The sequence below is a fragment of the Schistocerca cancellata genome, chromosome 4 (assembly GCF_023864275.1).
Source record: "Schistocerca cancellata isolate TAMUIC-IGC-003103 chromosome 4, iqSchCanc2.1, whole genome shotgun sequence".
NCBI classification, from domain to species: domain Eukaryota; kingdom Metazoa; phylum Arthropoda; class Insecta; order Orthoptera; family Acrididae; genus Schistocerca; species Schistocerca cancellata.
In genome coordinates this window covers 540,668,318-540,681,874 of record NC_064629.1, presented here as the reverse complement: position 1 = coordinate 540,681,874, position 13,557 = coordinate 540,668,318, and the positions used below count along the sequence as shown (strand labels likewise).

At 40.4% G+C, this 13,557-nt stretch overlaps 1 protein-coding gene across 2 annotated transcripts in view; it reads left to right on the top strand.

Annotated features, from left to right (window-relative positions):
• The window catches only part of LOC126184962 (host cell factor 2), a 284,341-nt gene that overhangs the window by 60,132 nt on the left and 210,652 nt on the right, over positions 1-13,557 (top strand). For both annotated transcript variants that reach the window (XM_049927657.1, XM_049927656.1), the window contains exon 6: positions 2,864-3,009. In XM_049927657.1, the coding sequence (XP_049783614.1) occupies positions 2,864-3,009 (146 nt within the window). The remainder of the gene's footprint in view (positions 1-2,863; positions 3,010-13,557) is intronic.

The following is a 13,557-nucleotide window of genomic DNA, read 5'->3' as shown; positions in this document are numbered from 1 at the left end:
GATGTGAGTAGTAGAAACTGGACTCGCGTAGCGTAAGCCACATCCTGCAACATTGCCACCTAGCCACGTGAACAGTCCAATACCTATCATTCATATCACAGTGTATAGTGATGCACATATTTTCTTTGCGATGACTGCACTCACAGTACACGAAAGTCCTCCCCACATAGTGCTGCTGATTTCCTTGCAAGATTTGCTCATTTGTGGTCTGTTGTTGTTATTTAATGCTGATTTAGTTAGAATGGTTGCACATCCGTACTTTTTAAATGGAATATTCTTCCATAACTTTCCTAAAAAATCAATATTGATAGTAACTCTTCAGGCTTTCCCGGCGATCTAATGACATCTTGGGTTGTCGGGTGTTCTGCCGGATATCAGCGTCGTACTTGCATGATATTTCGGTCACGTAGTTCGTGGCCTTCATCAGGTGCGACCTGAGACTGATCCTCGAGTGGACCTGGTCCAGTATTTATGCCTATGGCCTTCCCCCTCCACCAACGGCTGCAGGTGCTTCCTCTGTGGTCCACACCCATTCCCTGCGACCTGCTGGAGCGTTGCTGCTCCATTTTCCGTCCGCTGCGGTTCTAGGTGTTCCCTCTGCAGTCCGCGCCCCATTCGCAGGAATGGGCGCGGACCACAGAGGAAGTGCCTGCAGCCGTTGGTGGAGGGGGAAGGCCATAGGCATAAATACTGGACCAGGTCCACTCGAGGATCAGTCTTGGGTCGCACCTGATGAAGGCCATGAGCTACGTGACCAAAATATCGTGCAAGTACGACGCTGATATCCGGCAGAACACCCGACAACCCAAGATGTCAATATTGATAGTCTTTAATTATATATAACTTGAGCAGTGACAGTTTAAAAACTGATCGAAATTTAATCATTCTCCATTACAAACTCGTTCTTCCACTGACTGAAGGTCCATGCAGGTATTGCATACCTCAACTGACAAACTGTTCCACAGGAATTCTAACTCTGCATACATATTCCTTAAGTCTTGATAACTGGGCATGGTAGATGGAACCTTGTACCATTACTTACTAGTCATTCCCTTTCCTATTCCACTCAGTGACGGAGCAAGATAAGTGATTCCACAAAGGCTTCTGTACAAGCCCTGATTTCTCTTATCTTGTCTTCAGTCCTGGTACGAAATGTATGTCAGTGGCTGTAGGTTCGTTCTGCAAATGCCAGTTCTCTAAATTTTCTCAATAGTATTTTGTGAACACTAAGTCTTCATCCCATCCCATTTGATTTCATGGAGCATTTCTGTAATAATGTGTTGAGCGAATCTTATAGCAAATCTTTCAATTGTTTCGATGTCTCCCTTTAATCTCACTTGATGGGAATCTGAAACTCTTGATCAGTAGTCAAGAATGATTTGTGTTCTCCTTTACCAACGAGTTACATTTTCCTAGAATTCTCCCAATAAACTGAAGTAACCATTCGTCTTCCCTTTTACTGACTTTATGTGCTCATTCTGTTTCTCATTGCTTTGCAGCATTATACCTAGATATGTAATGAACGTGACTGTGCCACAGAGCACACCACTAATATCGTATTTGAACATTTCAGGATTGTTTTTCCTGCTCATCTGCATTAACTTAGATTTTTCTACATTTAGAGCAACCTGCCATTCCTAATGCCAAATAGGAATTCTGTCATCCTGTAGCTACTTACAGTCATTCTAGTGTGGTTTGGTGGTTCAGTGGGTAAGTGACCAATTACGAATTCTAAGATCTGGGGTTTGTTTGTCAGTTGGTCTTAGGACTTCATCTGTTATTTATTGCTTTCATTTCTGCAGTGATATTTTAATGTGAAAAATGTCAGGTTGTGCCGTGGTCTGGTGTCGGTAGTAAACAGTAGGTCCCACTATAACTGGTGGGGTAAATATAGTGTTCAGACGAAGGCAAGCACATACCACCTCCAATAGAACCATGCTTAGTAATCAACTGCTGTGTTCAAACTAAACTTCAGGTCGAGGACAGCAACTTCCTGTGTCATTTATTGTCTAAAACAACTTTCATACTGCTGTCCATTTCTGACCTTCCATTCAAATCCATTGACCTCCTTGCAGTAACACAACATAAATAAGAGTAAAGTTTAATGAGTGAATTGAGTTACATGGTAAAGGTGATATGTGGGGAGTGCTTATTTGTTTGGCTAGAGGACAGAAATTGTGGTAGTACAGGAATGCTAATGTGGCTGTTAGGTTCAGTGGGTAAGGTATAGATTATGAATCCAAAGGTGTGGTGTTGAATCTCCAGATGGTCTTAAAATTTTTTTTCTGTTTAGCACTTTCACTTCCAGTAATGATTTTTAATGTGAAAAATGGCAAATTTCACCATGGTTCAGAGTCCTCTTTAAACTGTAGGTGTTCTTATTACTGTCTAGGCAAGCCAGCTCAAAAGGTCAGAGGGAAAAAAGGGCATAAACACACCACTTGTAAGGCTATTCCTAATAAAAGCACTACATTGTTGAAACAATCCTTATGGACTGGGGCAGCAACCTGTTTTTATTCCATTCAGTTTACAGTCCCTTCGTCTGTGCATGAATATTTGATGCATGACTAGTATTGCAGCTATCAGGAAATTGTATTTACCAATTCTTAGACAAGTAGATATAATGAACAATGTTAAGTTTCCAGTGTGATGTTGTGTGTCACAGTTGATTAAAACACGAGTAGTTAGAAGCACTCGTCTTAAACATTGTGACTTGTCGATAGCTACAAATTTTTCTCCAGAAATTTTGCTGCCATCCTAAATGTTAATTTTCTGATAAAGGAACCGTTTTAGTTTGATAGATTTGGATTTAAACCGTGTAAAATATTATTTACTGAGGTTTGACAAATTTCCCTTTTTTTAGAAACTCTCACATGGGAGCAACTTGTAATAGACACAAGTGAGGAATACATGCCTCGTGCTCGTGCAGGACACTGTTCTGCAGGAATCCACACGAGGTTGTATGTGTGGTCTGGTAGGGATGGATATAGGAAGGCGTGGAACAACCAGGTACGTACACTACACAAACTACAATGAAAGTTTTGTGCATCCACCTATTCCCTTAAATATCCAATCTGCTTGCAAATAGAAAACTTAAAGAAGGCATCTGCCTGCAATACCATAGATGTGTGTTTCAATTTACCTTCCCCGCACTGATGAAGTACCGCTTAAAATGCCATTATTCATAATGGGAATGCAATTAAATGTGCTTTTTTGGCTTATCCCTTTTGCATTTAATTTACATGCTGTGTGCTGTAATGAGCTTCATTTGTATGCCAGTCAGATAAGTCAGAATGAAATGTCAAAAAAAAATGGTGATATTCCAGTTTCATTTTTCAGAAGGAAAACTTCCAATTGCACCACCTCAGATTCAGGGGTAAGAGGGCCCAGTGGGCAGCCCATCAAAACCTGAACACAGATAAAGCATGAAACCGTGAAGATGATGATCTGAACTGTTAAAAAAAAAAAGTAAAATAGGAACAGGGAATGGTCCAGCAACAAGAAGCGTGATCTAGATTGGGGTGAAAGAGCAACGGTGTTGTGGTTAAGTGGTCACGGTGTTGGACTGTCAAGCAGGCAAGCCGTGTTCGAACTTCCCTCGTGCTAATTTTTTCTTTTTCTTTTAATTTTTTGTTTGCTATATTCAAATTTGTGTTTGTGTCGTCGTGTATCGTCCGTTTGCAACAGCAAGATGTAAGGGACCTATAATGACAGCTGATTCTGCACAACTACTGTATTAGCAGCCTAAAGGATGTGGCTTTTGAATGAGAACCACAAAAGGTTGAGGACAAGGTGACATAACTGAATCCTCCACGGGAAAACACATCTGGCGTGTCATACACAGCATTAGTGATGGTATGTGTGTCATATGATAGGAATCTCTTACTAATGCACCAGATCTGTATACCTGGTGGGTGAGTAAGGTATGCCTTCTTGGCTGATTTAAGTGTTTGTATTAATATGAATGTGATCACTCCCAAGGGAATGATGAAAACATATAGTTTGTCACATAAGGTGCAACAAATAAACACAACAGTTTCACACAAGAGTTTCTTTGTGCTCTGTTAAAATGTGTGTTTTTAACATTTTTTGAAGTTGCATTCTGTTTTCTAAGTTTTGAATTCCTTTGTTGCAACACAGTTCACACCTTTTTATTTTTTGTTTTTCATTTCTGGGAAACATGAGTATCGTGTCTCGCCTGCTCTCACTATTTATCACATTTACTTGCAACGGTTACTTATTTGTACCCAATGACTCACATTCTATTACCAGTATATAGTATGACAACTGCCGAGATTACAGAAAGAGAACAAACATTTCAGTGACTGGACAGATAGTTCATATGCTGTAGGAAAGAAAAATAAATGGCACGAGAGTGTTTTGAACAAGGCTCGCCCGCTTCGCAGTCAAACACCATGACCACTTAACCATGACGCTATATACCCCTCCCACAGTTTAGTGCACCTACTTTCTGTTTTCATGCTTGATCTGTGTTCGGTTTCTGACAGGCTATCCACTGAGCCATCTTACTGCTAAATCTGAGTGGAGTGTGATGGGGAGTTCCCTTGTAGGTGGTGGTGGTGGTGGTGGTGGTGGTGGTGGTGGTGGTGGTGGTGGTGGTGGTGGTACGTAAAGTGGAACAAGAAGACTAAGTGGATTAGATCAGTTGTAAACATCAGAAGAGGTAATATTTCAATAGACGGTGAATGTAATGTGGTGCATATCAAGACATAAAAATGAAAATTTTGTCTTGAAGACCTTCAAGGAGTGAAAGTGGAGTAATGCTGTGGGAATTTAGAGAGAGAACAACAGGATACTGGTGTAGGGAAACAGACTTACTGAAAAGAATGAAAAATTAAAATTTTGGAGATATGAAGGTAATGGATGGCTGAGTGAACAAAAATTGTCGTAGTTGGGAATTCATAAAGCAGCAGCAAGCAAATGAAGGGACAGCAAGTAGTAGATAGAACTGATAAAGTGCAATGGTGTTTGAGTCTGCACCCAGAAAAAATACCTATTTTCTGTTGCTTAAAACAGATTAGGGAGGGGGCTTGTAGCTTTGTTGAAGGAGTGGTCCTCATATTTACTTGCAGTCAATTAGTGAAACTGTAGAAAACCTAAATCACAATAGCCTGGCAAGGTTTTTGAATGGTGCTGTGTGGATGATGATGATGATGATGATGATGATGATGATGTATTCCACCTTGATCAATGTGTAATGTATGTAATGCAGTACTACAACATTATTTTTTGAGTATAGATAGAAATGAAGCATAATGCATGTTACTTTGTTGACATGCAAAACAAGCAGCCACATCATCTGGGAAAGAGACCAGTACAGTATCTTGAATTTCCTGCAGTAAATATCTTAATTCAAATGAATGAAGACAGATGGAAAATAAGCTTTTGCAGCATCTCACTGATAAGTGGGCTCACACTGTCAAGTTGTTTGAAAATTAAACTCTATTTTGTAATGGCTACAGTTACATCACATGTCCTCAAACCATGAAATTTAATTTAATTTCATTTCATCTTCTCCTTCCTGGTGGTTTACTTTTTGCTAGGCAGTGTAATTTCCATTTTTGAGAGCATTTTTGTTGCATTATGAAGAAAATAATAACATGCTTACTGTGTGAGGTGCAGCTTCACTGTAATGTAAACACAAGGAAAATTTGTTATTAATGATTCTTGTCCTATAGGCAGTGGGAAATATGAAAGAAATTTTAGTTCAGAGTATCTGTAGAATGACACTTGTCATACCAGATAATTGTCACTTACTTCCATTGCAGTAAAGTTCCAAGAATGATGCAGTGGTTCACACACAGCAATAATTTCATTTGCAATTGTAATATTTTGAAAAACACACTAGAAAATTAGAAAACATCACCTGAAACCTGTCACATGCAAGACATGTTAAATAAAATTGCAAAGAGCAAATTTTTTTGTTAAAAAATGAGGTTGTTGTTCATAGTTACAGGTTTCATCGTTATTGGATTGGATAAAATATGAAGAATGTGTGGTGTTCATGTGCTCTCATTTCAAGGCAACATCTTTCATGTGATGTCACGTAACCTTAATCACAAGGCACGTGCAGATTTGGGTCATAATTATTGCAGTATGTGCATTTTGATTGTTTATCACCATCCTCACTCTGACATATCTTTCTGTATTTAGAAATTTTTTGCTCAAATAAAAGTGTTGATTATTTTGAATCGTTTTTCTCAACATGTCACCTACTTTTTACAAAGATGTGTTTTTTAGCCCAAACTCTGGTGCATGTAAAAGTTCCAAATGTAAATACTTTAAATCCTGATTGTGCAGCTGTTTATGGAACTTCAGAAATTGGGGAGATGTCTGTATAATTACTGCAATGGAGAGTATGGAATTATCCAGCAATAATTAGTCTACCTATAGTCCAAGAACATTGATTGTGAATTACTGCCATTTATTCTATTAGTATTTTTAGTGCACCCTATTTGAAAATAAATATAGCGAACTGTGATGTGTGTAATTATGTCAAAAATGGTCTTTAGTTTGCAAATTGTTTCTTGCTTATTCCTTGAAAGCAAATTTTAAACTAAATTGGGGTTTATTACAAACTAGTTTCTCTAATATTGTTCTTAAAGCAGTTTTACCAGAACCAACAGAAATATTCGTTAAGTTCATAACTCTGTCAAACAGTACATTGCTCTGTGAATTGCACTAATTTGGTCTTGGTTTATAGTACTAAAATGCCAAGCACTGCTGCAATACAGGATAAAAGTATAGAAATTTACAGAGGTTATACCATTACTAAGGGCACTGGCAAAGAATGTTTAAGTGAGGATGATATCAGTTTCAAAAATTGTAATACTGATTCAATACAGATAACAAGGCAACACTACATCCACGTAAGATGCAAACTTATTTTGCCATAGATAAACAGTTTTGGTGTCCAGAAAGGCAACATTGCAAAAAAGCCTACCTTTGAAAGGGGTCATCTGTCATTCATGTTGAGTATCTGTACTTAAGTATCAGCAACTAGAAGAAAACTGTCAAGGCCATCAGTGTAGCCCCACTTTCATATGCATGTGCATTTGTTTCGTCTGCAGCACTTAATGATAGTTTACATGAGACATAGTGAAAAATTTAAAGCTTGGAGCTCTCAGGGGCTCAGCATTCGTTTGCTGAGTACGGGCTTGGTGACCCTGGAGATCCTCAGCTGGAGACTAGTAAGTGCCACCAGCCCTCTGTCACTGGAAGCTCTGGACATGCTTCAGCAACCACTGTGCAACACAGTGGTGGAGTGTTGTGTGTTTTGGATAACAGGGGTCTTGGCTTCACCGCCTGGAGTGCGCGGAAAGTACACACCACTAAAAAAAAACTCAACCTCAAAGTGTGCTATGTGCTGATGAGGTGAACGGCTGTTGAGGTAAAATAGTCTCTAGCGGACAACTCTGGGGCACCTGCCGCCTCAGAGTTGTATAAGGCTTGGTCAGGCATGCAGGGCTCTCTAGTGTCTCGTGGGATTCCTATGGACCAGTCTCGTCAAACTAAAACTCCTGACAGGATGGATGTACTGTCCAGTAGTACCTACATCCACTCATTAAAGAAAGCTCAGTTGGTCAGTCCTCCTGAGGTCGTCTCAGAATCATAGAAAGAAGGCATTAGTGCGCCATAACACTTTCGTTGTAATCAAGCGAACAGGGGAAACCTTTGCCCTTTCTATATTCACAAGGCATTGGAAGGTATTTCTGGGTCTCTAAAAGGTGTCAAACAACTTTGTAATGGAACACTTCTAGTTAAAACTGCTAATTCAACCCAAATACCTAAGCTCCTGGGCTGTAAGGCCTTAGGTGATTACCTGATGTCTCAGTTGCATAACATATGGGTGTGGTTACCTGCTCCGATCTAATGGAGGTGGCCCCAATAGAGTTACGTGAAGAATGGAAAAATATAGTCGTTACGGAAGTCCAGAACTATATGAGGAGTGTCGATGGCAAATTGGAAAAATTGCAACATTTATTCTAATGTTTAGTACTCTGGAATTACCTGAACATATACATGTTAAGGTTCACCTGTTTGTTCCTAAGCCAAAGTGATGCTACAAATGTCGAAGATTTGGCCATACCACTATGGGATGTAATGGGAGGGCTACATGTGGCAATTGTGGAGGCCCAGGTCAAGAATCGGGCAATTCTTTTACATTTCTTCCGAAATGTGTAAACTGCTGTGGAAATCACCCAGTGTGGAGCAGAAAGTAAGAGGTTTAGAATGAGGAAAGGAAAATTAAAGAGTTGAAAGTCAAGTGACGCATAACCTATGGTGAAGCTAAAAAGCTTTGAAAGCTATGCATGTGCTGGTTTTTGCTACTTCTTTTGCATCAGCCCTCAAGATGCCAATCGCTAAGTGTGATGCCTCCACATAAACTCGGACCATGGATTCAAGTAAAAGCACATGCACTTGGTGTACCTGTAGGGGGGGGGGGGGGGGGAACACCGCACTTGAAACTGAAGTCCTTCAGGAGCTCTTAGTAGTGGGCTTACCACATAAGCCAAATACCACTACCCAGCATCAGAATCCAACTAAGGCGTCCCTGGAACCCAGGTAACCATCTCTTCCTATCAGTAAAGAAAACTGCCTTTCAAAAAATAGTTCAGAGTCAAAGAAAACGGTAGTTGAACCTTTGGATCGGTGAGCTCTCTCCCTCTCTGATGGAGACTATGCTCCTGAGGATATGGGCTTCCAAACGGAGAGCAGGGAACTGGCTAATGTTCCCCGGTAAATCACCTCCTCCGAGGGAGAAAGAAACCCACCACCACCGCTAAACAATGGCTTCCGCAGGGACTTCTGTGTTGCAGTGGAATTTGAATGGATGTCACTCACATTTGGAAGAATCACAGCTCCTGGTCCAGTAGAAACCGTTCTGCATCTGCTTACAAGAAATGCATCTTAAAGTCAGTGACACACCAGTATGACGGCATTACCGCCCATATGGGAAGGATGATGCCACTGGAGACAGGACTAGGAGTGGCTGTTTTCATTGATGATAGATGCCACTCCTCTCCTGTCTCTCTTACCGCAACCAGGCAAGCAATTACCATGAAAGTTCTCGCACTTTTTAATACCACAGTGTGTTCTTTTTTACCTTCCCCCTAATACCTTGGATGAAGACGCACTTGCAGAACTCTTCCGGGCACTCCCCAGCCCATCCTTCCTACCTCAATATGTTAGATGCTGTCCACCATGAGGGTATCCATATACCAACTGGAGCCTTTTGGACCAGCCCAGTTCAAAGTCTGTGTGAAGAGGCTGGTGAACCACCACTCCGGATTCAGTGACGTATCCTTTTGGCTCAACAGGTGCTGAAAATCTTGGCATCATCTCAGTCATTGACATTTAGTTCAGTGGTTCAACCCACCTTTGAACAGCTGCTCTGCAATTGGCCCATGCGACCAAGCCATTTGGGATACATGCTACAGACTGTCTCAAGGATCTGGATCTATCAGGCATCAAAATACACAGCCAGGGATGAAACGCATTGCCGCTTTGGCATATTCAGAGGGCCAACATGATTGTAAGCTTGACACAGTACAAGAAAACTTGTACTCCAGATTTTGATTTACAACTTTGTTTTCATACATTTTAAATATGTACCACAGTTTTATTGTTGTTCATAATGATGGATCCCATCAAGAGAATGTCCTCAGTTGTTCTGCTGTTTTCCCTGATAGGGTTTTTAAAGTGCATCTTCTGGAACAATTTACAAATTATTGTGTGGATTTATATGGCATTCTGATGGCACTAGAGAGGGTTCACAGACATCACCGTAAAAGATTTGTCTGTTCCGACTCGCTTAGTGCATTGCAAGCACTTCACCAAATGTATCCAGTAGACCTGCTGATACAGCGGCTCCAACACCATGGCAAGGTGGCGACATTTTGCTGGGTACCTGGCCACATTGGGATGCAGGGCAATGATGTGGCTGACGAAGCTACCAAGGAAGCATGTTTCGATGATGCTGTCAATCAATATCCCATCCTGTTGCACGCCATCATCTCATTTTCTGCCAGACACATTGTGTGTCAGTGGGAGACTGAATTGTTGCAGGTGACAGACAACAAACTGCGGTTGCTCAGATCGACCATGAAGGCATGGCGGACTTCACGTCAGCCTCGCTGCGGGCAGGAGGTTCTTCTTACCAGACTGCACATTGGGCATAGCCCTTTAACACATGGCTGGCTCCTCCAGCAGGAGGATCCACCAATCTGTGAAGTTTGTGGCGTGCCACTTTCAGTTCAGCATATTGTGGCCACATGTGTCCTAGATACTGATTCTAGTGTTAAAAGAATGGTAAAATTTTTTGAACTGTCAGGCCTCATCCTTAATCTGGTGGGGAAGGAAGGCAGACTTTAATACGTTACAAACTGCTCCGCATTTGGAGACAGCCTTCATCCCCACCTATGAGATTAGGATGCTGACTTTTTGTCAGGAAGCTGATGATCATGATTTCGAATGCCCCCCACCTCAAATAATCACCATGAGCATCAAAAGCTTGGAATTTTGCAGTTATAGATTTTCCTTCAGTTGACAATTCAGCTCATCAAAAGTAGTAAGAGACGTGTGTTCTAACATAAGTTAGTTAAGTGTGTGTGGTTATCCTTAGTTTTGAAAACATAGGCTGAAGATTGATTGATTGCTATCCATTTTGATTGATTACCTGAGTGAAACTGAAGGATTCTGGAACATTGTTGTGGACATTGTAGGTAAATATACAAAGCAAGCAGATTTATGCAGTCTTCCTCCACTGAATATTCAGCTACAATAATAGGCTATAAAGGACAGACTGCTGTGGAAGAGTTTCTAGAGATACTTAATAAAAAGATTTCCTGTGTTAGTCTAGCAGTAGACTAGTAAACACAATGTATTCTTTCCAGTGTGCAGCTAAAGTAGAGCACTTAGGACCTACAGTGAGGTGCTGTGTAACGCGCTCAAATTATATTACGGATGAAACAACAAATTCAAAGTTTGCCCAAAATAATGAGATACAAAACTTGCCGACCGTAAATTAGCAAACAGCAGCATTTTCAGCTTATTACTTCTCAATCAAGTATGCATGCTTTACTAATAGTGGGATTACACAATGCCTACTGTATATAAAAAAAGGCAAATATTTAATTATGGTGCTGAAGTACTACCCTGCCAGATGTAAGAAAAATAAAAATGTATTGTAAATGAATTCCGTCTCTGTATTTGAGTGATCTGACTATACCATGCGGAGGACATGGATTCAATTCCCCATACTGCTAGTGAATTTTCATTGGTGGAAGAACTAGAATGGCGTCCACTCAGCCTTGTTATAGTAGTTGAGAAGCTACTGGAATGTGAAGTGGTAGTTTCAAGGTCTGGAAAGCCAACAGCAGCTGGGAGAGCAGTTTCCCCAACCCCATGCCCTGCCATACCACATCTGAATGACACCATATGGTGGAGGATGACATAGCGGCTTGTTGGCATTGTGTGGTTTTCTGGACCTGATCACAAAATCACTTGAAGTGAATATTTTCTGAAAGTTGAATGATAAACAGAGGTATGAAAAATAGATGAAATAGAAAAATAATTTCCTCTTTTGTATCAAAAGTTACTAATTTAATAACTCCAGGAGTTTATATGGCTAACTTTTCTTTCTATAAAATTTTGAAAACGGTGAAATTAGGAATGTAAAATTTTTATTATTTTCTTTGTAATACACCCACGTGGCTCATGGCCGGGAATTGTGAAAAGTCAATAGTAGCTATTCTGTGAAAATAGCTTAAGGGACTCGTAAGAATGTTCAGGCCGAAGGAAAAAATTCAAATTGCAATACTGGTGGTCAGGTTTTGGTTGAAGGAAAGGGAGGAAGTATTTTTGACATAGTAATGTGTGTTAGCTGTTTGGGTAGTTACGTTGTAAAATGACATTATGTATAACAGTTACAGAAATAGCAGAGCTAATTGCACTGTTGATGCCCATATTGGAAACGAACTAAAACGTGTTGTGAATGCTAATTGATGTATCCATACAAACTGAGGATTTGGGAAATAAGGATAAGAAGGCAGAGGTGAGGAATATTATGGGCTCAGGAAAAGGAATGAGAAAAAAGAGCCTCTAAGAGTCCTACAGTAAATTTGAGCTGGTAATGACAAATACACTGTGGGAAAAGTTAAGAGTATGAGGTCTGTTTAGATGTTGCTAATATACACTGGAAGCTCCAAGCTGGGTTACACCAGAACAACACATTCTGAAATCAGATGAAAGATTGTCAAGGCGACCCAGGAGCAGATAGACTCATGTCAAAATTAGTTAAGAAGAGTAAACATAAGTTTTTTAAGAGTGTCCAGAAGTAGAATCAGTATTTGAGAAATGTGGAATTCAGAGGGTTGTCCAGAAAATAAGTTCCGATTGGTCGTGAAATGGACACCACAGTGAAAACCCAATGAAGCTTTGCACAGATGTGTTGGGTAGTGTCTCTAATGGGACAGTCGATAGCATCAAGACAACTCTTTTAAGTTGTGAGCGCACTGTGAGTGAGTAAAGATGCCTAGAACAATGATGTTTCCTACCAAGTAGGAGGACCCGCTGAGAGGGTTTGCCTTAATGAATGCAGCCCACCTAACGTAACTGCCACACACTTCCTCCTTCACGGCAATTCTCTGGTGCACTCTGCAGGTGCAGTGAAGATGCTCCTGCAGCGTTTTCGATGGCAGGAGTTTGATCACCCACAACACAGTCCTGATTGGCTCATCCCGAGTTTTATCTCTGTTCGCATGAAATGCTGGATACGAAGACAACACTTGGGTGCAGGCTACATGATATAGACAAGCGTAGAGAATTATTGGAAAGCACAGGCGGCTGCCTTCTATGACAGTGATGTTGGAAATTTGGTATAATGCTCCAACAAATGTCTTAAGTGGAAGCGGCGACTGTGTAGAGAAGTATCTGGAAAGTGTAGCTAATTCTTGCAAATAAAATGTTTCTGATTTTTCACTGTGGTTTCCATTTAGCGACCGATCGGATCTTACTTTCTGGACAACCCTCGTATATTGTACATTCAAAATTCTCTAAGGCTGTGGATACTGCAATAATCAATACCACAGTAAGTAGTTCATTTGAAGAGGAAATAAAAGAATCTAAAAAGCATAATGATATAATAGAAATAAGGAAGATAACTGAGAAGAAATTGTTGTTAATGGGAGAAATACTTAAATTGGTTTATGGAAAAAGGAAGTACAAAAATGTTCAGGAAAATAAATGAATACAGCAGTGTAAGTATGTCACATTGAAATTGGTAACAAGTAGAAAGGAAGCTCAGGAAATATGGCCCCACAAAAAAAAAATCTGAAGACAGATAAGGAAATGGGTGTCTGAAGGATACACTCAACATACAGAAGTCAGGATAAGTCAAAGCAAAGGTGTCAGCATAAAAAATGCACAGTCTTCAGGAGTTAAGTGCACAGTAGAAAGCAGGTTGGTGGAAACAGTATATTTAGAGTCTTAACATAACAGAAGAAATGAATGTAAGCTTAGATGTTATGGGAGTTC